At 44.1% G+C, this 26,192-nt stretch overlaps 1 protein-coding gene across 20 annotated transcripts in view; it reads left to right on the top strand.

Moving 5' to 3' along the window:
- Positions 1-274: 274 nt before the first annotated feature.
- Positions 275-26,192, top strand: part of TCF4 (transcription factor 4) — a 224,452-nt gene continuing 198,534 nt past the window's right edge. For 8 of the 20 annotated variants that reach the window (XM_051642452.1, XM_051642453.1, XM_051642469.1 and 5 more), the window contains exons 1-2: positions 2,781-2,947; positions 4,754-4,826. In XM_051642452.1, the coding sequence (XP_051498412.1) occupies positions 2,846-2,947; positions 4,754-4,826 (175 nt within the window). In that variant the 5' untranslated portion in view covers positions 2,781-2,845. Of the gene's footprint in view, positions 346-762; positions 1,090-1,626; positions 1,665-1,906; positions 2,002-2,187; positions 2,207-2,780; positions 2,948-3,939; positions 4,140-4,240; positions 4,400-4,596; positions 4,620-4,753; positions 4,827-26,192 lie in introns of those variants that run through there. The other 12 variants (XM_051642456.1, XM_051642454.1, XM_051642457.1 and 9 more) reach the window with 12 other exon arrangements.

Genomic DNA, 26,192 nt, shown 5'->3' on the forward strand with positions numbered 1-26,192 from the left:
ACCCCACAGCCTTGCAGCCTGCAGGACCCCCCCCCCACTTTCCCCGCAGCTCCTGGCGCGGGCGGGAGGCAGCGACGCGGGGGGGGGGACGGGGACGGGGCTGCCGCGGCGGCGGGCGCGCAGCTCCGCGGGCGCGGAGGGGGCGGCGGGCCCCTCCATCTTGGTGGCCCCGCCGCGCGTCCCGCCCGCCTCCCTCCCTCCCTCGTCATTGTCTGCGAGCGGCGGCGGCGGCGGCGGCGGCGGCGCTTTATAAGGCGTCGGGCATTGCCCGGATGTGAGCGGCTGGCGATGTGTCTTCCCGGGAAAGATGCTATTATCCGCGTCTCCGCGGGGGAGGCCGTGGTGGTGAGGAGGAGGAGGAGGAGAGCGCTGTAAACTTGGAACAACTTTGGGACGGGCGGCCCCGCGCTCGCTCGGGGGGGTTCGCCTTTTTTTTTTTTTTTTTTTTCCTCTTTTTTTTTTTTTTTTTCTTCCTTCCTTCCTTCTTCCCTCCCCCCCCCCCCTCCCCTTTCCATTTCTTTTTTTTTTTTAATTATTTTTTTATCATTATTATTATTATTCATTCTTTTTTTAAGGAAGGACAGAGGGGAAAGCCCCCGAGCCGCCACGGCGCTCGCAGTTTGTCACTCACCATGTGTTTGTAAAAACAATAGAGGGAAAAGTTGTCGGACCTTTTTTTTTACCTTTTTTTTTTTTTTCCTTTCTTTTTGCCTTTTTTTTTTTTTTTTTCCCCAATCGTTATCATTTTTGTTGTGTTTTTTTAATTATTATTATTATTTTATTTTTCGCTGGCTGGCGTCTCGGCTGTCTGGGTGGGGGAGCTGGTGGCGGGCGTCTGGTGGCCGGGAACCCCAAACCCCAACAAAGCCAGGTGTAGGGTGCCTGTAAAGCTGTGGAGTACCCCGGAGCAGGACTGACACTTACACTACTTTTTCGTGGTTTTGGAGGGTCACACACGTGTGAGATAATAAAGCACTTTGGCAGAAGATTCCTCTCTTCTTTTTTTTATTATTTTTCTTTTTTGTTCCTTTTTTCTTTTTTTTTTTTACCCCCCTTGGAATATTGTGAACATATTTGTGGCCATTTAAGGTAAAGTTACAATTTGCTGTTAGAGTAACTTGTCTTTTGTTTTGGGTTTTTTTTTTTTTCTCTTTTTTCTTTTTTTTTTTCTCTCTCCTTTTTTTTTTTTTTTTCCAATTGTCGATCCCAGTTGTGTTGCTTAAAAAAAAAAAAAAAGAGGTGCAAGTTAATGGCTGTGTAAATGCAAACCAGAAAGTACTCGCGTGTAGGAATAATACACCTTCTGTATCCACGCTGTAATTACACGTGTGAAACACACACGAAGGTGCAAACGCCGAGCGAGAGAACTCGGTGTTTTGTTTTTTTTTTAATTTATTTCCTACCGGAAAATGAAGTCGAACTAGTTCTTTTTGGTTTGTTTGGTTTTGTTTTTTTTTTCTGGTTTGTTTTTCTTTGCGGAGTGTGTCGGGCCTGCAATAGCGAAATGTGAAATAAAAAGTATAACGTGCTGGGGGGGGTGAGGGGGGGCCGCTGGCATCGTCCCCAGAAACTTGAGCGTAAAAAGCGAATCCGAAGGGCTGAATTGTGCAAAGTTTGCAGCAACGCTCTCGGAAAATGGGAAGCCTCGGGTTGGGAATTTAGCGGTAGGCACGGGAAAGGTGGGGGGGGGGGGGGGGGGGGCGGGGGGGGGGCATCACGGACCGAAACAAAGCAGAATAAAAGAGTAACGATGATGATGATGATGATAATCATAATAATAATAAAATGGACCGGGTAATACGAGGGGGAAAATATCGTTCCTCTTGGCAAAGTCTCCGCATCACGTGTATTTGCAGCCTCGTATAAACTCGCTTTGCCGTGTGTGTGTGTGTGTGTGTGTGTGTGTGCGCGAGCTGGGGAAATTTAAAGTCTAATCCCTGGAAAAGTGCGGCGCGGGCGGGAGCCGCGGCCGGGATCTGCAGCTCCATCCATGCTGGGCGGGTAGGGAGGCGGCCCCGGGCCCCGCTGCCCCCCGGGACCCCCGGCCCCTCCGCTGCCGCGCTCCCGGCGGGGCTGGGCTGGGCTCCGCGCCCCTTTCCCCTTCTTCCCTTCCGCTCCTTCCCTTCCCTTCCCTTCCCTTCCCCTCCCCTCCCCCCGGGCTCTCGGAGGGAACCGATGACTCCGCACAGGCCCGAGCCGCTCCTGGGTTGTTGTTATTAACCTCCCCCCCCCCCCCCCGCCCGCTCCTCTCCGCAAATTAGAAATTGGGGCTAATTGTCAAAGGCTGCTTCCCTGCCGGCCCCGCCACCCCCGCCCCGCGTCCCTCCGCACCGGCGCCTCCGGAGCCACTTTGCATCTCACTCTCTCGTGTTGTGTTTTTTTTTTTTCCTTCCCTTCGTTGCTGTTATCGCTGTTTGCCGTTTCTGCCTCTAAACGCTACTTTGCGTGGAAGAAGGAGAAGGGAAAAAGTTGGGAGCGGATGGCTGTAGTTTCCTCTCCGGGATCCTCATTCATTCCTCGCTGAACCTCCTGTTGCATAAATGATGCTCCGGGAGCGAGGCTTTTCCTTTTTTTGCCTCCTGCGGATTTGGGTTTAAAAGAGTGGATGTTACCGGGTTTCGATCGCCTCTTTGGAAATACAATATCGCTTTTTTTTTTTTTTTTTTTTTTTTTTTTCCTCCTTCTTCTTGTTGTTGTTGGTTTTGCTGCCCCTCCATCTTTTTTTTTTCCCTCCCTTCTTCTCAACTACCCACCCCTCGACCCCCCCACCCCCCCCACCCCCTTGAAAAATCCGACTGTGTTTCCTGCAAGGCTCGGGACTGGCTTTCTGATTGCGGTTATTTCCATGTTTCTAGGTTTGTGTGATTTTGCTAAAATGCATCACCAACAGCGAATGGCTGCCTTAGGGACGGACAAAGAACTGAGTGATTTACTGGATTTCAGTGCGGTAAGAAACAACGGTGGAAATTAACAACAGCTGTAAAAAAATATCTTCTAGCTGATCTGTTAAACTGAAAAAAAAAAACAACCAAAAACAAACCCCAAAAAACAACAAACCAAAACTAAACCAACAAAACCAAAACAAAACTGTGATCTAAGTACATTGGGCAATTTTTAATCAGCAGCTAGAACCGTGGTAAATATCTTTTTGCTTAAAAGAAAAAAAAAAAAACAAACAACAAAACAGAACAAAAAATTAGAGTATTTTTATTATTTCTTATTGTATGTGATGGGAGATGCAATCGTGTTCACAGCTTATTTTAATGTCTTGGATGTCTGCAATAATTAATAAAAAAAGAGACGCCCCTAAAACCGAACATTTCTCATCATTAGTTAATAACAATATCTAGCACTTTTATTGTGCTTTACATTTTATAGCGTTGTTGGCACACGAACTAATTAATTGCTAATTAGTTGCTTATATTCTATTTTCAGTTCTTCCCTTGTTTCGTTTTTTGGCACATGGAAAGTGCAAAGAAATCCATGACTGTCTCAGTTTAAAGTTTTCACTGAAATCTCATATGGCTTCTGCTGTCATTAAAACTGCTCCAATCTTTTCCGAAGCCCCCCCCCCCCCCCCCCCCCCCAGCTCAACGGTGCTCTTTTTTTTTTCCTTTGTTTTTTTTTTTCTTTTATTGGGTGGGGGGGAAAGGCAAAAAAATTACTTTTTGTCTCTTTGGGCTGCTGCTGGCCGGGCTGGTTTGGAGGCCAAACGTTAATCCGGACGTGTGCACTTGTCTAGTTTTGTCAGGCTCCCCCTCCCCCTCCCAGCCCCTTCCTTCCTCTCCCCATCCCCTCCCTTCCCCCCAATATGTCAGGAGTACCTCTCTAGCCCGTTATTTATTTATTTAAGGGGAGCATCAGTTTGCTGGGAGTTGCATGGATGTTCCTAAAGACCAGCAACACCCCGCAAAACCCCTGGACACCCCCCCCAAACACACACACACCCCCCCCCCCCGTGTCAATGAGGCTGCTTCAGGCTGGTGCTGCTGCTGCTGCTCCAGCCTCTGCTTGGGAGGAATGGCTTGGGGAAGTTTGGCCAGGAAACGTAGCCTGAGGCAGCTTTGCAGCCCCCTCTTTGCTTGTTGCACTTTCCCCCATTTGTTCCTTCGCTTTTTGCAGGCTCTGACTCAGGGAAGGTGCGTATTATCCACTAGACACGTCGAAGAAGAGAGAAACCAATTAGGGTCGAAATAAATGCTGGGGAGAGAGAGAGGGAGCGAGAGAGAGGGAGCGAGAGGGGGAGAGGGAGAGAGCCTTGCTTCAAATTGCTCTCGTGTTAGAGACGAAATGAGAATTTAGGGCAGGTGGCACTTTGCATTGTTATTATTTGGGTTCACATATGACAGGCAGCCCCTAGAGCGGGATGGAAATGGACATTGCTACATTTATGGCCAAGGTTTCAACCAAAAAAAAAAACTTTTTTTGCCTTTGTCAGCCTGAGAGTTGGAGATGGGAGCGAGCCCTTCTTCCCAGCCTGGATAGCGCTGCTGGGGACGGGGATGGCTCGAACTCTTCGGGAAGCGAGTCTTGTTTGGGGAGCTAATGAGCCTAATAAACCCGTGGTGATGGTGGTGAGGGGCTGGTGGGGGCTGTAAAGAATATTGACTGGTTTTCAGGTCTGTGGGGGATGATGTTTCGTGGTAGACAAACTATTAACGTAGTTCACAGCGAATGTGGAAGGAACTTTTGACTAACAGTGGACTCGGGAATCTCTTGCTTTCCAGTAGTAATGCCTCTTTGTTTTTTTTAGATGTTTTCACCTCCTGTGAGCAGTGGGAAAAATGGACCAACTTCCTTGGCAAGTGGACATTTTACTGGCTCAAGTATGTAAATTTTTTGTTTCGTATGTCGTTAGAATACTGTTAGTTATTTATCCATAAGCATTACCTTTGTTGTGGTTGTGTTAATCTCTTCTGGGGAGCAGATTCATTCAGATCCGAGTGGAATTATTCCTAAGCACTGGCTGTTATTATTATTCTGATTTCCTTAAGACTGGGACATTTTCAAAGTATTTCCATATATTTAGGATTTATTTTTTTTTTAAAGCCTAAACTTCTCCTCTGTAGATTTGTTCAAGGTGAACTGGTTGAAATTTTTTTCCTTTTCATTTATAAAGTTGAGCGTTGGGTATTTTTATTTACAATTTCAGATGCTAGCTTTTGTACGTCAGGAAAGAGAATCAAAACACGGTGTGTGAGAATTAGTTTTGTGAATAAGAACTGAAGGCTTCTTAAATTAAATAAATAAATGAGCAAGTATCTGAGTATAAACACCAGGCTCTTCCGGGAAAAGGGCTCTTTGGTATTAGGGATCCCTGCTCGCTGATGGAATATTTTTTTGTGAATTAAAATCTTTAGGCTACTTTATTTTCCTGGTGGGAAACGGAGCGTTTTATTTCTAAATATTTAACTGCTTTTGAAGAGTCCCTGTAATTTCACTGGAGGATTTGTTTGCTTGTATGTTTGTTTATTTGGCTGTAGCTGTACTATATGGGCAACTTCTGCATTCCATAAAAACAGGAGTTTGTTTGATGACAAAGGAAATATCAGAGCTCTTTGCGGTAGAACACATGAGTACAATAATTGTCTGGCAACTGGAGTTTTATATAGAGGCTTTTATATGCCTGACAAATTAGAAGGAGAGCTAGCCCAGACACTTAGGCACTGGAAATTTCCTTGCTCTTCCGTGAAGTTGGTTGAAGAGGGTTCCCTGCCTTGTGGCTGTGGTGTTTGGGACAGGACACACAGACATCTCGGGCTAGAGCCGTGGCTGAGGAGCCCAGGCAATCCCACATACCAGCAGACTGGACGTAGGATTGTTACACACAGAGCGCTGCTCTAAATCAGATGGGAAATTTGGACAAGTCTTCCCTGCAAACTGCCAGTGGATATCTAGATGTAAACACGTCATTGCATATAGTTTCATGCCTGGTATTTGCAGTTTGGTCTCAGTTAAAGGAACCTCTCCTGTGTATTCAGTGTAGCTTTTTTTATTAAATGCACTAGTACGTCAGTTGACTCTTTATTTCCAGAGAAGGACTTCCTCATTTGAAGGTAGTCAGTAATTCCAATTTTTTGAGATACAAGATCAAATGCCGCCTACAATTGTTAAGCGCTCATTTAGTGAACGTTATTCTAGTCAGACTTGGAAAAGAATAATGGGTTTTATCTTCACAAATTTGGTTATATTACGAATATAGTGGCTCGGGGAATTTTACTGTCAGGTTTGCATAACTTTCTAAAGGTAATTTGCTTCATATCTCGCAAGCTAAAGATTTTAACCCTGTTTTTTGTCATTTTCTGAATTACAAAATTTTAGTAACTGATTTAACTGAATACATAATATTCACTGTATTTGTTTTCACTAGAGAGAAGCAAGGAGTGTTTGTGCCAGACAAATCAATTTGTCATGCTTATATACCAGTCAATGCAGCAACTAACACTTGGTCTAACAGCAATTGACTAGATAGTTATATTCAATAAATGCATCGTAAACCTCATCTATGGAGTCATTTTGATCAGAAATACCACAGGGCAGCAAATCTGAGCAGTGAGTGAGATTGAGAGCTTATATTGTGTTTTATTGTGTCTCAAACTGAAAGCATTAAAATAACTTGGACACATCATTTTGGACAGATGAAGAATTTAATGAGCTGAAGTACGTTAGTAATATTTAAGGTAGAGACGATTTAAAATAGCCCCTGAACTCTCCCACGCTGGGACAACATGTAAATGCTTGAGCAGACCAGTCTGCTGGTGGAGGATGAGGTGCCCTGCTCGCTTAAGGAGGGTGTGTTGGGAGCATGCAGCACAGGGTGTGCTCTTCCAAGGAGATTCCTTTTCAATGTCTGATGCTGTTGCTTGGTCATTCGAGAGCTTTGCAGAGAGCCATCAGTGATTTCAAAAAGTTGCCAGAACGTAGGTCCCAGGGAGTTGCTGGGCGCGAGGGGGCTGCGTGGCCTGAGGACAGAGTTGCAGGCAGGAGAAGCGTGGCTGTTGTTTCCCTGGGCCCTTGCTGGCCAGCAAGCTGTGTGCCAGAGTCTGCCTGCTGCCGGGGGGCTGGGGTGCCTGAGGAATGGGCCAGGGCTGGGGACATTCACATTTGATACAAGAGCGCCCAGACAACGGCTGCAAGAGGTGCTTTTTTCTGTAACTAGGTGGAAGGATTAAAGATAGCTCCATTAATAACATGGGAACACAGTTTACAATTCTAATGATGCATATTGATAATGCAGAATGCACCCCGGTCTTCGTCCTGGACAGATACCCTCTCAAGTTTGAGCTGGTCTCTGGTCCTCTTTTTAAAAGTGTATTTACTGAGGTGAGGAACCACAGATGTCATTCTTCTGCATTAACTCGAAACTTCTCTCATGGGGGGGAAAAAAAGGCAAAAAAAAAAAAAAAAGACCCCAAAGAAAAGTAATCCCAAGGAGTGAAGTGAAACTAACTGAACTTTAGGTAGTGTGGCAGTATTTCATGCTTAAAGTCATCTTAATAGCTTTTTACTCATCTAATATATGATGCTCTATTGTGATTTGTAATGTGTGAATGAAAATAAAGTAAAGCCACATTTCCTTTTAATCTTTAATTTCACAAACATGGCTTCTTACCATGTTAAAAAATGGTGAGGGCTGCAAGGGAGAAAGGAATGTAACCTGAGCCACAGCCGTGACATTCCCATGGAGCATTTTTCACATGAAAGGCTTTTGTCAACCCAGTAAAGGACCAGGAGTTTTTGTTTGATGTTTGCAGGTGTTCAGCAGAGAGCACTAAAACAATTCAGCCATGCTGGTGTAGAGACTCTGACCTTAGCAGGGGGAATTGGGGAGGACTGAAATTATTTTTAAGAAAACTCTCCTGGAGTTACCTCAAATTTATATTGTATTTGTAAAGTGATTTAATATCTGTTACTTAAGTTGGGTAACACACAGCCAGTAGAATGAAGTGGGGTTTGGCTTTTTTTTTTTTCCCCATCTTGTTTTTATTTTTTCCTTTTCTTAGGATACTTGCCAGAATAAAATTAATTTTCCCAGATCTTCTACAATTTTCTGAGTAATTTACCTTAGCTTCTGCAGTCACAGCATTTGTCATAATTTAGGTGCAGGTCATTGCAAAATAAGGGGAAGGTGGTGATTGCTGGGGCTTGATTTTGGGAATTGATTTTGAGGCAGTTTTTCAACCAACGTGGTGCTAAAGAATTTGCGAGGTCTGTCACGTGGCATATTTCAGTTTTTGAGCTGTTAATCAAAGCCCACATCTTCCTGATTCTGTTCAATTTCTGCTTCTTCTATTTTAAGTATTTAATTGTACCAAAGTTTCCAAGCATCTGTTGCAGGTTGCCCACCATGTATGTGTTTGAATATTGTGTGGGTGTGGGAGCAGTAGAATAACTGAATTCTTACGACTGGCCGTTCCAGTTGCACACCAAAAAAATTAATAATCTATAGTCTTTCCTAGCACAGACATCACTGAATAAAGCTAAGTCAGTTTAAAGGATTTAAATACTCGCTTTTAATTTTGCCATTAGTTTGATTAGGGCTTGTCCTGCATTAGAGTAACAGTGATTACAAATTAATACATCTTTAACTAGAGAGTCACAAATTCAGCTTGGCTTTGAAGTCCGTTTTTTTTAATTTATGTTGGATGTGTCTGTGAGTAAATTATAACCAAATACAGGGGGTTTTTTCAGTTCATTTTTTAGAGTGTGGCCTTCTGGGAAGGGTGCATAATTTTGCAGTTATTGGTGTATGATCAGAAAAACTGGAGTTAAATGCAGCGTCTGTTTGGCAAAGCTTTTGGTAGCCGCTCAGGTTAGGCAGAGCTCTGGATGCCTGCACAGGTCCTGTTAGTGTCAGCAGGAATAACACCTGTGTGGGCTAGGGAGGAATACACCCTTTACAGGCAGGATTTGGGAAGAATGTGATTTGTTTTGGGGGTTGTAATGCAGAAGTGCTATTCAAAGGGGAAAAAACAAACATGACAAAACAGACCATGAGAAATTTTAGTCTACGGTTCAGCACGGTACTTTTAACAATGAAGGACAAGAGGTGTAGCAGGTACCCAGCCAGTGCAGGTCCATGGGTGGCTCTCAAGGGCAGTGCAGATTTGCAATGGTACATGTCAGCAAAGAGCAAATTCCCCGAGTGTGGGTGTTGGCTCTGCCTGCATGTTGCACCATGCTCCCCGTTTGCCAGGCGCCATTCCAGGTCTCCAGCGCTGGGCACCGGGCACAGCCCTGCTGAGCCCCGGGCCCTCCGACCCCTGCCCAGTCCTGCTGCTGCTGGCCTGGGGCTGTGCTTTGAAATCCTCCTCCTCTCATTTTGCCTGTTGAAAAATACTTGAGGCTTTAGCTACGTAGATACACAAAGGCAACCGCTTCCATATTTTTCATCCCCAACGTTTCGTAATTATGATTAAGAAGAAGAATGCTCGTTACCTCCCATCCTTCCAGCTATGTTTACTTGAGGAGCATTCGATCCTCCTCGCCTCCGAGTCCCATTAAAGAGAGGACTGTGGGGGCAGAGAGAGACCCACGCTCTGGTATTTGAATTGGCCTGAGACACCGTGGTGCATACTTGGAGGAGCTAAATATTTAGTTACAAAGAAGAGAGGTTACTTCTGAGTTTGTATCTTTGTCGCAGTGGCAAACGGCATGTATCCTGCAGAGGACATTCCAGAGACACAGCCACCTACAATCCCTCACCTATATTTAAATCAGGAAGCTGAGGTCCTGTCTTACTAATTTAAAAAAGAAAGGAGAGAAAAAAAAAAAAAAAAGGCAAATCCCCTTGATTTGTGATGTTGGGAGAAAACAAACCTGATGAAACCTAAACGGAAGAGGGTCTAAACAAACACCCTGCAGAAAGGTTGTGTTGGATCCGATGGAAGCAGATTGCATCTGGAACAGTTCACTCCTGCCTGGTGGATCCTGCAGCTTCTTTTTAAAATACGTTTTGTCACAATCATTGCCTGTCTACCTTGTCAAGACTCCTGAATATGTTTAATAATTAAAAAACGTACACGTTAGCTGTCTGAGAGACTGAAATGCTCGGGGGCCAGATCCAGCCAAATGTCACTTGGAGGAGGCGTTTGTGCTGCCATTGCCAAATGTAGCAGGAGCAGAAATCAGGTTTTGGATTGTTCAGTGGATACAATGCATCTGTGAGCAAAGTGTGTCTGTGAAACCAGTGAACTTAGGTCTGCTTTGGAATTAAGTAAGAGTACAAAGCTTGTCTAACGTGTTCAGTAAGGGGTGCAGGAGAAAAAGGCATTTGGGAGCTTGTGAGATACAATTTGGCTTCTTCCCATTAGATTTGTACTCGTGCCACTCCCAAATTCATATTGATTTTTGTCATAGGCAAATGCAGCTTCCATTGACTGAATTCCCAAGAAACATCAAACAGGCACAAAGAATTGTGCATCTTGTGAACACCAAGTTGCACAAATTTTAATCTTTCACTACTTACACTTAATTTTTTTCTGCCATGGAAAAAACGCGTGTTAATTTTTTATTACTAATTTCCCCCCCCCAATTGAAACCGTTACTGAATTTTGGAATTATTTTGCTATTTTACTTACCTAGTAACTAAAAGGATTTAAGCACACACTTTGGGATCCCAGGAATGTTGCGAATGAACTGCCTGACATTTTTTGACAAGATCAGCAATTATCTTTACCATACTATTGTAACGAGGAAATCACTTAAATAACAGATGAACAACCAAGTCACATAAACATATATAATAGAACTATGTAATGAAAGTTTATGCTGTTAATTGCTTGAATCTCTCTTAAATGCACAGAATCATGGAGCACTAAAAGCTGTCATATAAACAGTTTTGTTTTGAGTTTGAAATTATTCCTTTTTTTTTTTTCATCTGCTATGATAAACAAAGTCATTTTGTAAGCTTTACAGATCAAACATTTACTTCTAATGGTAAACTACATTTTGTAGCTGGAAATTTGTGTCTTTGCAAGGCCCAGAAAAAGAGTAGAGCCCTGGTGGCCCCAGGCCTGTGGTTTTCAGTGTTTGATATCATGATGTTATTTAGATCAGTTCCCACAAGCCAAGATAACAGATCTGCAATCGTTTAATAAGAACAGGGGATGTGTTTGTAATGGTTTAAAGATCTTTTACCAAAATTTTCCCAGATCAGTGATAGCAGGGTGGTGGATATAATCAAAGTAGAACTCAAAAGGGATAGAAATTACATTTCAAGAAGTGGAAATTATTGGTCTGTGTCCTGAATGGGAGGCAGCCTATTGTTTTGCAGCTTGTGAAATGCAGCCTTACCAAAGTCAGGTGCCTCCATCTCCTCGGGCTCCTCGGAGCTGGCAGAGGAGAGGCTGCCCCGGGGTGGCTCAGCTCACTGGGAATCATTTGCTGCCCATGTCTGTCCTCCACCCAAGGACCCAGTGGTGTGCCGAGCTTGCTGTGTCCCGGCTGTCGAGGGTCCCCCAGCCAGAGCTCACTGTCACTGCTCACATGAATTTCTAGTTCAAGTGAGCTCACTTGGGCAGTCATCAGAGAGAAAAGCTGGCATAGCCTGGGAATGTTTTACATGTCCTGCTGAAGATGTAGACATATGAAATTAATATACATGTAAGAGTATGTACCATCTGCCAGTGCCTGTAGATAGGCTGTGGAGTTCCTCTTGCACCTCAGAAGACAGGAGGAATAACAGCAGCTAAAAGGAGTCCCTTGAATAATTTCATTTGGTGTTATTTATTCTGTGCTATTAACCGCTAAGTGAAAGTCCCTACCAAATTTCCTCTCCTGCCTTTGTGCAGCTGATGCTGCCCATCAGTCTGAGGCAACGAGATGTTGAGGGGCCTCCGGTTGTTTGGGTTTTTTTGTTATCTGGGAGGTTTTGTGTGCCTCACGGGATTGAACTCAAATGCCAAAATGTGCCTCTTACCATTTGTGCTGTTCAAAGGTTTTCAAACCTGTGGCTTTGGGGGTTGTGCCTGGGCACAAATCTGTGGTTTTTAACACCAGCCTGCTGGATTTTCTTCAGCCTGTTTGCAGGGAGTGCTTTCTGCCTGGTGCTTCTTGGCCAAGCAGAGGGGTGGCAGTGAGCAAATTTTTGGTTAATTTCTCTAATGTTTTCAAGAGCTGTTGTGTAATTTCTTTTCCTAGCAAACTTACAGAAACAGGAAAAGTGTTGAGAAAGGTTGGCATGTTTACTCTTTCTGCCAAGGTAAACACTAGAGCAGTTGATCTGCATAGCAAACAACCAGATGTATTTAAGAATGGGTTTATCTTGGTGGATTTCAGAGCTGTGAGAAAGTATTTCAGGTGAAGGTGCAGGAACAGCATTGTTCTTGTGAGAGCTATTGTGACAGTCACCGTTTAACAACATCTTTCAAGACTGCTGTTGGTAGCAGTGACAATACGTAGCTGCAATCTATTGTTGTCTGTGCTGGGTATTGATCTATTTTGGAAACAACGCTTCACACGCGCTGCTGTATTTGCAGAGTACTCCTGTGGAATTTGTCTAATCCCCAAAGACTTGATTTGTTGAACGTAATGATTTTCTTTTCACCTGGTGAAAAGGCTTGCAAGGTTCAGCTGATGTACCAGGCACTCGGCGGTGCCTCCTGCCCAGCTGTCCCAGCAGGGCACTGGGGGAGATGCCGAGCGCTGCACTGGCGTGTTGGGCTGCTCGGTCCTCTCCTGCCTGGAGCTGGCTCGTGTTCCCAGCTGGCTGCAGTGGGGCTGGCAGCTGGGCTGCTTTCCTTCACCCGGGGTTTTACTCACAGTCTGTGTCCGCCACAGACACGGGCACGGAGGGCCCTGGCTGGCACCCGTGTTGGGCAGGGCCAGAGGAGCCCAGGCTCCTGTGCTGCCCGGCTGCTCTGGGGCTGAGGTCACACTGGTGTGGGGCTCTGAGAGCAGTGGCAGGCTGTCCCCGCTGTCACCACTGCCTGCCAGCCTGCACTGCCACAGCCTGCCCAGCAGCTCCGGCCCTGCCTGCCCTTCTGCACGCTTCCCAGTGCCAGTGCCAGCCTTGGCACCTTGCTGCATCGTGTGTGTGTGTCTGGCACCCTGCTTCATCATATGTGTGTGTGTGGCACCCTGCTTCATCATATGTGTGTATGTGGCACCCTGTTTCATCGTGTGTGTCTGGCACCCTGCTTCATTGTGTGTGCGTGTGTGCGTGCATGTCTGGCACCCTGCTTTGTCATGCCTGTGAGCTGCAGTGGATGATCTTCTGTGGCCTGGTGCAGAAGTGGTCCTTCCCTGGACAGTGCTTCATTCACAAGAGTGAAGAACCAGGGAGGCTTCAAAAAGGAGATTTTGCCTTTGGGTTCTTAATGTGACAGAAGATCCTTTCAGGCCCGCGGGCTACTTCTGTGGGTTCCAGCAAAGTCTATTTTAAAAACCCCACAAAAACCTATTGCATACTTTAACCTGGCAGAGGTACTGCTTGCTGCATAGAGAATAATTTTAGGGGTCCAAAATGGAAAAAGACTTGAAACCACTGAATTAGTTCTTAGGCATGCATGTAATCCCTAAGAAAATAGGGATTCCTTTCTTTTTGTTCTGCTGTATGTAAAAATTAAACTCTCTCCTGGTGCTGTTTATCTTGAATAAAAGCCTGGCTTGTTCCTGAAGATTTGGGATTGTCAGGTTCACATGGCACGATGCGCTTCTTCCTCTGACTGTACATTTAAATACGATCGACCCATTTGATAAATAACTGGTACAAAGGTTTTGTTATATTAAAAACAGCCAAGTATGACTCCTGATCGAATATCAAGACTGTAATTGAATCTCAGGGGTTCTGGTACTGTTCATAAAGCATTTGAGTTGTTTTGTGCTTTGTGACGTCAGGCAAAAGCTTGATTGAATTATGTTCTTGTATTGTGGGAGCACCTGCCAGTGCCACTAGACTGAAGGGTCTGTCAGCATTTCCATTACAAACCTTTCTGATAAGTTTGTGACTTGGCTCTGGGTGTTTGAGCCGGCCTGAAGGCTGGCATGGAGACTTTGAAGCCTGAAAGCGAGTTGTTCTGCAAATGCAGCCCACCCAGATGAGCTCTCCACGCCGTGGTGCCACGTGCTGTGCTCCTCCTGGGACTCCTCTCTTGCCCGGCGTGCTGTGAAGACCCCAGCCAGTTCCCTGGGCACAGCTCCCGCTTGAAATGACCGTGAGGTCTGGCAGAGGAGAGGCTGAAACCTCGGTGTCTTATGAAGCCGCACAAAAGAGGGTTTCTTCAGGGTCTTGGGAACAAAGAGGTGCAGGGCTGTGGCTGTGGCGGGGTGGCTGATGGGTGAGTGCCGTACCACAGGGCGGTTGGGGTGGACTCCCGTGTGGGAGCACCTGGAGCACCATCCGTCTCTTGCCGCAGTTCTGGGTAGCACAAGTTTCCTTCTTTTGGAGGGGACTGCCGTTGAAGGAAGAAGTGACAGCAATGAAGCTTGTTTGTGGGGCTAAAATACAGGAATATTTATTGGTTTTAGCTCTTTGATAGATCTGCATTCTCAGTTACAGAGACTACCCATAGCAGCTGATCCAGAAATGCAGTGCTCAGCGCTGTGCTGCTCGAGGTGCGTTGCATCAGGAATAAATGCTCCTTATCCTTAGATGACTGCGGTCATTAGGCCTTGGAACTGTTTAAATGCTGCAGATATTTTGAGAGAAGGGCAGGGATGAGGCTGCTGCACTTGTGATAAGGCGGATTCACCATCAGACCTCCTAAAAGGAAAGAAAGTGGCCTAATAACTTGATTAGGTTCTGCAGCCATGAGACCATTGCAGCGAGCCCTGGGATGCTTTTTTAGGACTGAGTGTTTGTGGCAGAGGGTTGAAGGAGATGTGGAAGCAAAGATTTGGAAAATACTTTTTCCTGATCTTATAAATAAGTTATATGTCCTGTGATTCCTGATGTGACCTGCCTGGCACCTTTTGTTTTGCTCCTGTACCATTGCTGCAGCTTTTCTAGTCAGACCTTCCAAACTGATCTTCCCATGCTGAGACTACTATCAGCTCCTAGTTACAGTCTGTTGCCAGAGTACTTGGTTTTGGTTTGCCTTAAACTTACTTTGTTCGGGACCACTTGTGTTCTTTGTGCTAATCTGAGCTCTCCTAAGTCAACTTTTTCCAACAACATTTTGTCCTTTACAGTCCTTTGGGAAGAACGAAGTGTTAAGACCTGATTAGAGTCTAGATAATACTTCATTCTGCAGGATCAGAGTTGTTAGCAAATGTGTTGCTTAACTTTTGTTTTCTGTGTCTAATCACTTTGTTGATTTTATACTCTTTGGAAAGATTTACTTACTTAGGAAATACTGTGTCTTGTATAAACAGAGGAAAATTCATGTTCCTAAAATTAGATATTTTGTAAACACCACAAATTAGAGCATTTAATTTATGAACTAGCTTATTAACTAATGGACATTGTCTTTTCCCCCCTCTCCTAATTTTCTCATCTATATTCCTTTTTTATTTTTTCCTTTTATCTCTGCTGTTTAAAACTGAAGTTAATTGGCCCTGGGTGGCACTGTAGTGGTGAGAGTGCTTCAGGTTCATGCTCATGTCAAGATTTGATTAAGTGGTTTGGTCAGTGTGAAATACTGATGCTTCTTCACATCTCCCTGCCTGTGACTGAAGGGTACAACAGATACTGAAAATGTGTTGATATCCAATTAGGAAGTTAACAAGGCAGAGTTACCAGTTCTCAGAAAGAAAGCATGCAGCTCAGGACAGCTTTCAGCAGCACCCAGGCTCTGCTGGGGTGCCTGGTTCCAGAGATACCCCATTTCCCAGGAAGTGTTTCTTCCCTGGTTGGGCTAAAAATCCTTAGCTGTAAATTTATTGGCAATAAATTGTCATTTTTTTTTAATCCAAAAACCTAATTTAGTTGAAATACAAGAGCACCGTCATATTAAAAAAAATACATAACAACCCACACTTTACTTCTGAGTCTCCTGAGCGTTCAGTTGAATCCAGGGTATTTCAGCAGCGTTGGATCAGCAGCATGCCCACGTCTTACCTATTCATGGGTCCCAGCTTCTCCAGATGTTTGTCATCTCTCTCTATTTCTCCCCCTTTTCTGACGTGTTTTTGTTCTCTCCTTGGGCTTGTTGAATGCAAGCTCTGTAGGACAGGAATAACACTGCAGTTCATTAAACCTTCATTATCTGAGCACTGTGGGGCAAGACGTAGTCCTTTTGCCGTGCAGATCCAGGGTAGAGAGCTCTGTTTGGTGTGGGGCAGTGGAGAAACATGCTCCAACAATAAGGGCTCCCCTGTGGCCAGAAAATCCCTCTGCTGGGCCACAGGGCTGGCTGGATCTGACTAGTACAGTAACTCAAGCCCTTCATTCAAAATTTATTCCAGTGCTTCTTTGCTTAGGGTGAAGTAAAGGTTCTTTAAAATCTGGAAGAGAAGGAACAGGAATGGAGGAAGGAACTGAAGACACTGTAATCCAAAACTTAACCAAAAGACAGAGACAGTGATTATTTTTTGCATTTTTGTGCACACTTCTGGAGTGCCACTCCCTGTGAATGCCCAGCTGTTTTATGTGGCCATGGAATCCCTAGGATCTGAGAACAAGGAGAAGATGAGATGTATTATGCTAAAAGCATGATACTCTGAAGTTTAAAAAAAAAAAAGTATCTGTTTTTTATCACATTCTTCCGTGTAAAAACAAATTAAAATCTTCTGGCTCTATTGGGTAAAATGGTGATGTGTTTGTAAACAGGGCAGTGCCTGATGGAGAATTGTTATTTTCTTAATCCGAAATAGAAAGAGCTTAAATAGAAAGTGCAGGATTATGAAAGAAGCAGCTTTATTCTTTTTAATATAAAGTTCTTCCCTCTTATTCAGCTCAGTCCTATCCCTGTTGCTGGAAAAAATAAACTTCTGGCGGCCTCTGCAGGGGTGGGATGAAGCCCCTGGCAGTGCCCAGCCCTCTGCAGTGGGGTCACAAGCACTGTGCCTCTCTGGAGTCGCTTTGCCATTTTGGTAATATTTGTACAATCATATTTTTCTGCCTAAGCCTCTTCCCTGTCCGTTGCTGCCGAAAAGACCCAGTCCAACAGGAAATTAGAGCAAAAATGAAAATGGATAATCTGTGGAACGTTTTCAGATTTGTCTGTCGTGTTTATCAGAAGTCAGTTTGAAAAAAGAAATAACAATGCTGAATAAATAGAGAGGCAAATTTAAATAAAAAATTTTAAAAATCACAGACATAGCACTAAAAAATACCTGTGAGGAAGAGCACTTCTGGGCTCTCCTTTGTGCTGATGGGAGAGTTCCTGAGGGCAGCGAGGGAGAGCGGGGAGAGGGCAGGAGGGGCTGCTCGTGCCCTGGCAGATGGCACCCATCTTGGTGCTGTGCCTCTCGTCACACGCTGGCATCTTAATCGGCCAGAAGCATCGGGGTGCTGCTGGTGTGGTGTGGTGGGCAGGGATGGTGTCTGCACAGAGACAGGGAGGCTTGTCCCTCGGAAGAGAAGGGTCTAAGATGGCTTTTTCAGGGCACCCAGCTCGTCGCACTGATTGTAAAGCCAGCTGGGTGACAAGGTGCCTGCTTTTTACACGGCTACAGTTACATGAGACGAGTCCCATCTTACAGGTCTACCTGAATCCCTGTTGTTTTTTCTTAATTTTGTTTTTTTGACAACACAAAGTCCTTCACTCTTATGTCTCGAAAGAATCAAGAGCCCCCATCGTATAGACTGGGAAAGTGTTCTCTCACTGCAGTGTTTTATGTTGTTATTTATGTATTTATTACATTTATTAAAGACTGCCACTGTGTTTGGCGTTGTGCTTTTGAGAGGGTTAATTGGTTCCAGTTGCAGAGTTAATTGATTTCAGTTGGCTCCCAAGGAGGAGATGTGAAATGGAGTTTTTTCTGAGGGTGCCACTTCCCAGGAGATGGAAACACCTCCTCTCCCTTCCTGTTGTACCTTAAGAGAGAACATTGTCTCTGCGTTGCCGTTTCATCTCGTTCTCACCAGTGCATCCCAGTAAATGCCTCCTTCCGAGTGGCAGGGTGTCTGTGCAGGCATGAGCACACGTCTCCATTATTAGCATCTTTTGATTTTATTCCAACTCGGTGACTAATAGCAACAGATTCCAAATAGTTATTCTGAGACTTTTGACTCAGTCCAAATTTTGCCTTAAAATGGGTTTGCTTACATACAAGAGCTATTTTGCTCTCCTGCATTCATTGTAGCGTTTTCAAATGATTTTCAACTTGAAAAGGGTTTTGATCTTTTCTAATTTAATCAGACTTTCCTGAGAGGACTTCAAGGAAGAACATCTCATTTGCTGAGCAGGGAAACTGGAAAAGTTCCTGATATAGAATAATAAAAAATTCTGGCTGCTTTCTGTCTAATCCTGCCTTTCTGAACTGTGCTCGGTTTTTCTGGTGGGTATTCACACTTGTGTCTGGCTCACTCAGAAGTACTGCAAATATCACACTTCTCGTGCTCATTAGAGGCAGCTAATTAATAAATATGAGAAAGTTATCTGATGGGAAAATATTATCTGAGCACTGCAACTTGGTAACCTTGACTTTCTTTTGAGTCATAAAATACCAGAGAACACAGGGAAGGATGTGGATTTATATAATCTATCAGATCCACAACTGGAATAAATCAGCATCACTCTGCAGACACCCACCAAGTTGGGCCATTTGATACTATCTGAGAATCTTGTGTTCTGCTGGAAAATGAATAGGATAAAGTCTAAAATACCTTTATTTTAGTGAGGGCATTGAGGAGAATCCTTGCCTTCTGGCAAGAAGACATGTTGCAGCTCCATAGGTACTTGTGGAGATACTGCCTTCTACCCTTCCTTTTTCTCTTTCATTGTGAAATTAAAGTACACATTTCCTGGTTGCTTGTTTGGCTGAAGCCTCCTTCAAGCACACATTCAATAATTTGTCTTATTCATCTCCTCATCATACTCATGGTTATGTTACATTCACCTCCAGTAAGGATTCAGTGATAGAGGAAGAATGAATATGGATGAATCGATGACACAAGTGCTGTAAGTGATTTTTAGAGCTTCTCATATTCAGTTTGACAGTCTCAGATGGAAGACTGTCAAGATCAGCCCCATGTTTTGAATCATCAAGTGCACTTTATGTGCACTTCCCTCCTGAGCTGGAACCTGGTCTTTTGGATCATTGAAAGCAATGGGAATTTTCCTGCCGACTTCCCTGTCAGAAGATTTGGGCTCTTTGTCTGCCCAAATTCTGCAGATTGACACATTTATTTGCCCTACATACTCATGCTAATGAAGGAGATAGGTAGAGGCATGGGAAGGCATGATATAAATAGGTGGGCTTGGAAAAGGATGGCTCCATTTATTTATTCATTCTTCTAGGCTTGCCCAGAGAATCATTTTCTCATATTCTCTGCTTGAGGTTTTGCTGGGAGATGTTTGCAGGGGTTGGAAGGGTCTGTTGAAAAGGTGTTTCCTTCCAGCCTTTTGAAGTGATTTAAAAATTATTTTTCTCTACCAGCTTCACATTAATTCGTAACGAAAACTTCCCTTAAAAAAATTCCCTGTCATCCTTATGACTAGTGTATGCTTTGTATTTCCTTGTCCTACTGTTTGGGTTATAAACATATTTAAAAAAAAATATATTCACACACACAACATTATCATGATTCGGCTTAAGCATCTGTGGTTATAAGTGCACTTCATTTCACCTAATTAAGTTATTTAGTCATTTACACATTAGCAATGTACTACATATTCCACTTTTACAGGAACTTATTTTAATTATACCCACAGTTCTGTTCTGCTCCATTATAGCCATAGATCAAGCTGAATAATAACCATTCTAAAAGCCATATGCTAAAAGAGATTATAGGTCATTAAGGCCAAATTAAGGTAACATTTCTGATGGTCACAAACAGAAGTCTAACCAACAATTATCTTCTTTCAGGACTGTAGATACAGTCCTCTGAGCTTTTAAGATGACAACCAAAGGACAATCTCTGATTCCTAATTGTTGGCATTGGTTTCAGAGGTTGTAATTTCTGAAATTAATAAGGTTTGCTAAGGCATAAGGATATTTGTTTGTTTTTCACTCTCCGATGCTGGTGTTTGCCAGGGGGCCCCAATGTAAACTTGATCTTCCAAACATCCAGCTCTGGCAGAGTTACCTGCTCTGGAGAAGCATCAGCTCCTCTGCTTCCTGGAGTTGTAGTGGCCATCAGAGCTCATGGGCACTGGGGTTGGGTGCTACAGCTCGGGGCTCAGCTCTCTGCTGCTGAACAGAGTTGGATCTAATTGTCTCAAGATTAATTTTGGCTCGGAGCTTGCACCTAAGAAGCTTAGCAGTAATTCCCTCTTGAGTGAGCCTCTGTGGTATTTTCCTCAGGAAAGAGCTGAGCTATAGACAAAGTTTCTGCCAGGGGAGACCTGGGTGTCATGTCTTTGGTATGTGCTGCAGAGCAAATAAGAACCTTAACTGGTCTCAAGCATTTCAAGTATCGTGGTTTTTCTTGTCCAAACACATTCACAAAAAACAAAGCCTCGTTAGCAGATGTCATATTACAAACAGAACTATTTTCCCCATCAAGTGGAAAAAATACTCCCATTGCACTCAAGGATTCAGAAGAATCTGGAGGAAGTGGCTCAAACCTGACAGTGCTCCTTCCTTCCATGGCCAGCAGCCCAGGAGGGTGAGGAGGGCTCTGTGGAGGCTCCTGGATGAGTTCAGGCAGGAATATCACAGTGATCCCTCCTTGCCTTGAAGTCTGCCAGGCTGTGGGCAAGGGCAGAGCCCTTTCTGGAGTGCTGCAGGTTGGCCTGCCTTAGCCGGGAGAAGGTGTTTGTTTTCTCTGGAAAGAAACGCAGATTTCAACCTTAACTTTCTTAGCTTAGACATAACACTTTGCAACAAAGTAAGCTGGAAACCATTGCTTCCTTTCCCACTGTTTCTTTTAGTGTCTTGAAGAAAAATATTTGCAGTGGCTGAACTGGGTAAAAACAACCGTTCTGAAAGTAAATAAACAAACCAATGTATATGTAACCAAACAAGAGTGGTCCTACTTGCAACATTTAGTTGGTGTTTGGTTCAAACCAAGCTCTAGTAGGAAAACAAAATGAATGACCCCGTTTTTCCTGCCCATGCCACGCTGGTGAGTGCTGTAATGGCTGTTGTGGCCCTTGGTATGCCAGAGTAAATAACACAAACCATGAGATATTGTAGGATATGTTCCCATGATCATCTGGGATTCCTGTTTCATGTCACAAGTAACAGCACAAAAAAAACCTCTTATCTAATGGGTTTGTTAAAAACAGGTAATCCCACATTCCTGAGCAGGCTCTCTCCATCCATAGGTAGCAGGCTGGCCACTCACAGTTAATCATTCCCACATTTGTGTCTTCAGTTGCCAGCCATGGGACTTCATAAGGAAGACTTGTCCTGCAGAGCATTTCCTGGGTGTTTATAGATGTGGGGAGGTAGAGCAATAGTGTTTATTAGAGTATTTGAAAAGGAAGTTAGGGCTAGAAGGGAGGTTTTGGATTAGCAGGTCCAGGTGCCTGATATTGCTTAGGTTGTCATGCTCTGCCTTCAAATTGTTAAGGTTTTTGATCCAAAACTCATCTTGAAAGAGCATTCCAGCATCTCAGTCCTGATGGCCAGAAGTCTTATTGTAATGTTTTGACAAAATTTAAATATGGCCGGTTTATATTCACTTGTTCTTGTTCCAGCACTTAAATAGCATGTTTCCCTTCTCCATCTGTCCCCCTCCCCCAGTGTGTGGCATGTCTCTACAGGAACGTGCCTTTTTTGATGGGAAAAGTCAACCAGACATTTGTGTCTCCCAGATGCATGCAAGCACGTGCCCCAGTGGAGTTTGCTCTGTCCTCTTCCCCAGGAGGGAGCAGAATGCCATGGAGCGATGCAGTAGTAGCAGGTGCCATCTCAGTAGATCTAAAGAAGTCCTGTCCCATTATTGCTTGCAGCTGAAGCCTCCTCGTGGTGTCTTCCGAGCTACCGGTGGGGGTGGAGACCCTGCAGGTGTTGGGTGGGCTGCCTAAGTGGGCTCATTTAAGCTGAGCTACCAACGAGCTGCAGGAGCTCACTAGGGTAGGGGTGTGGATGGGGGTGGAGGTGGCTGGTTTAGTCCATGGGGTTTTATGCAGAATTCCTTCTTTGTGGGGCCAGATGGTGGGATTGCTGCTTCTTCCCTAAGGTAAGGAGTGGGGAGTGGGAGACTTCTCTGGAAATGCTTTGAAAGGGGCTACTTGGGTGCTTGCCTTTCCTGGTCTCTTACCTGCTGGTCTGTTGTTCTGTTTTTTTTTTTCTTGGAAAGCTTTCTCTTGGAATTGATGAGTTGGATATTTCTGCTTTTTTCTAGACTGCAGTAGGTGAGGTGGGGTTCCTTGGTGGCAGTTCAGAGTGTGTATGTGAGCATGTGTCTGTGGGGCAGGTTTTTGTCAGTTGTTTTTAAAATCTCCTTGCTTAACTAAGGGAACCTGCCTTCCTTAGCCATGGATTGGTAGGGTTTTGAGAGAGCTTTATTTGCAGAGGTAGAATCTGTTTTGTCATTGTCTTCTGTGATTCCGTTAGGGCTGAAAAACTTGCATCCCATCTCCTGGGGCAGGATTTTCTGAAATAAAAATACCAGCCCAAAACACAGACCTGCTGTATGGCTGGACTTGGGGGTGTGGAGGCTTTTCTGTTTGAGTTGAGGATCCTGGTGCACCTCATCTCTGCTCTTGGCTCTCTGGGACGTGGAGGTAGATCCTTGCAGCGTGTCACCCACCATGGTGGAGGTTAAAGTGGTGAGGAAGCTTGTCTGGATAGCAGTGAGGAGATGCTTAAGTGTATGTGAGTTGAGTTTTTCTTCCCACTATTTTCTTTAGCTTCTCCTGTGTGCTCCCAGTTTCACAGAGCAGTGTAACCGTCTTCCTTGTCATGGGGCTGTGAGCAAACTCTTGCATTTTGACTTCCCCCGGCTTTGAATGTGCTCCTGGGTGTTGAGCTAAGCAGAGTTTGTATTTCTGCAGTTCTTGTGGTGGGCAGGGCTCAAACCATAACCTAGATGCAATTTTTCTGAAGCTCTGGTCCCAATCCTAAGGGCTTCTGTGCAAGGAAGGGTCCCGCTGGCGTTGCTGGCAGAAGGGCTCCCACCCAATAGCCATGTGCTGAATTCCCCCTGCATGCAATGGCACAAACTGGGTGGGACTTCCCTCAGTTTGGTGGGTTCGTGCCTGACTGGTGCTTGTGCAACTGAAAAACTTCCTTGCTTTTTGTCACAGAACCTGCTCAGCAGTGCCAGAGAATCCAAGTGCGCACAATGTGCAAAGTCAAACTATATTTAAAGTGCCTTATTCACAGAGGAACATCTCTAACCTTTCAATATGTGAATAAGATGTCAACCTAGTTCTGGAGCTGCACCAGGTTTTGACATGAGAAGACATTTGCAGTCACTTAAATGCTTGCATTGGTGAAGTGCAATAATTTGCCTGTGTTTATTTAAATAGTGCAAACTTTGAACGTTCTCACCTTTTTATTTAAGAGGAGAGAGACTACAAAGATGACATCATGGGAGCATCATGCAGAGACAGTTCCATTGGGAAGGGATGAGGATTTTTAAGGTGTTCCCTGCTTTTTTGTCTCTCCTTTATGGAACTGAATTGTGAGATCCCTGGAATGAAGACCATGTTTTCTTCCTGAAACTGAAATGTCTGTATCTGCATCAGTGTTTACAGCAGCAGTTCTAGCCTCCTTTGCTAGAGAATTAATCATGCAAGTGAGTGATCTGAATTCCACATTCTGTTATCAGGGAGTTGGAGGAAGACATTCAGTTCTGGAAACCTGGCTTTTGATTGAGCTGTTCAAAAATAAAGGTGTGGAAAACTTGCTTTAAATCTGCCATTTGACATAATGAGAGGTTTTGGTCACTGGGACAAGCATGAAAATTGGTCTTGAGTGGTGTATATTTTAATTTGAAATTTCAGGAAGACTCCATGGCAACTGTAAATATGAAAAGAGGAGGGTCTTTCATGAATCCCTTGGTCTTTAGGTTGTCAGGCTTTGTTTCTTACTTGTTTGGGGTTTTTTTAGGGAAAAGAGGCTGTTGGAGTGCCAGCTTTTCTGTGCAGCGGTCCTTCAGTGTGTAATTTAGTTTCAAACACAAATTTTGTTGTGAGGCAGTCTGTAAAAATCCATAAGCAACTTTGCACTCTTTAGTGATCGTGTGGAGTGTCTGTTGTGCTGGGACTGGTTCTGTAAGTGAAATATTAACAGGAGGGAATCATAGTAAAATTCTAAATGTAACAGTAATTAATAGTGGAAATGGTAAGAAGGAGGTAGACAGCCACATAAATGTGTTTTCTGTGCTGGATCAAGAATAACTGGAGGGATATGAAAATAATGTGAAGAGCAATAGAGCTAAATCTGGTAGTTATTAGAGATGTTGCCTTTACTTCAGCCATTGTAGCACAGTTATTGATGTTTATTGGATGCATGAATGCAAGGAGCAACTTTACCAGTTTGCTTGTCACACAAGTTGATATCTAGAGGGAAATATCACTGATGGAAAACCAGAGAGACTAAATAGATATATTTGGTCTCGCAGGCAGTCCATTAATTTGCTCAAATTAAATATTATCTTTAAATATTGAAAGGTTAAATGTACACTGATAATGGATTTAGACAGCCATTAAGTCATAATTGCTCTCTAATGTAGTTAGCAAAAGACATTATTTGATATAACTTATTGAAAAGGGACTAAAAGCACCAGGATTTTTTTTTTTTCCACTTGCCCTTTTTCATATAAATGCACAAGATTAAATTCCATTTTCATTTAATGCTGTGGGACCTACTAAACCCTGGGAGTTTTGGTGGCTGCAGGTGAGGGGCAGGATGTGGGCTGTGCCCCGTGCTGGGCTCCGTCTGGTCGGGGGCTTGTGCTGAGTCCTTTGTGGACACAGAGGTGAAAGGTGTGATGCCAAGAGGAAGGAAAACTCCATGCCTCTTAAAATAAGATCTGAACCCCACCAAAAGGGTCAGGAGGGCAGCCTGCAGGTCGGTGAGCTCTGGCAGCCCCGCGTGCCCTTGGTGGGGAGCAGCCTCCTGGGTTTGTGCAGCCACGCTGGGAGCTCTCCTTGGAGCTGGGCCATCCTCAGCTGGGAAATATGAGCCAGGGCTGAAGGAACAAAGTCTGGGTTACAGGTGTGTTATGGTCACCAAGGCTTTATTTTGGTTGAACGTAAAAATATTTTTCAGCTTTCATAATATTTATCTGCGAATGTCTGTTGATGCAGCTCTCGGGGCTGAGCTCCTTCTGCAGACCAGGATCCCTGACCCCTTCAAATTATTTCAGGGCTACTAGTGTTGCAAATTCCTTTAACTGAAGTTTTCCTGAGGCTCATAGAGGTTAGATCATTAGAGGGTGTAAGTCATTGTGGTCCCACTGAAACCCCCAGAGCCATCAGAGTCCCAGGGAAGTGGTTGGAAAAGTGATTGCTCTTCACTGGGGTGTGAGATGGGCTGCAGGAACTTCTTTGGGGGGGTTGGTTGGGGTAAGTCAGCTGGAGCAATGACAGGGTTCGGGTGGGGGGCTTGAGCTATTTGGCTTGATTATATAATTTATTCTCTTGTTTCTTAAAGCTGAGCAGTCACCTTAGCAGAATAGGTCACCTGTTGGTGTTCTTTCTGGGCAGTGGCAATCCACAGGTGAAGGGCTCAGGATAAAAGTGGGAATTTCCAGAGCTGCTCTTGTTTGATTCAGAGCAGAATTTCAGACTATGACCTGTGAATTCTGTGTTCAGAGATCTGGCAGGACTTGCTTTTATGTCAAGAAGAAAAAGATAAATATCAATATTTTCTTGGATAGTCTCTTTTGTTTAAAGCCTGGAAGGGCCTTAATCATAAGTAGATGTTATCCTGTAAATGGGATGTTTTTCTTCTTTGGCAGTATTTATTCAGATAATATCAAGTAGAAGACTTATTTAAAATGAAGGAAAATGCTGTTCTCATCTATTACAGTATTATATTAGAAGTCAAAAAATCTCTAGAACATTGAACTGCTTATTTTTACCTTTTTTATGGGATTCAAGTCATGTAGGTAATGGATCAATGAATTTTTCTTCATTTCCTTGTTCTGAATATTAAGAAATTAAAAAAAAAAAACCTATGAAATTGCTGCACAATGTTTCACAGTGGAAAAACTTTGATACCTAATTTAATTACAAATCACA

Source organism: Apus apus, chromosome Z (genome assembly GCF_020740795.1).
Source record: "Apus apus isolate bApuApu2 chromosome Z, bApuApu2.pri.cur, whole genome shotgun sequence".
Classification (NCBI taxonomy): Eukaryota; Metazoa; Chordata; class Aves; order Apodiformes; family Apodidae; genus Apus; species Apus apus.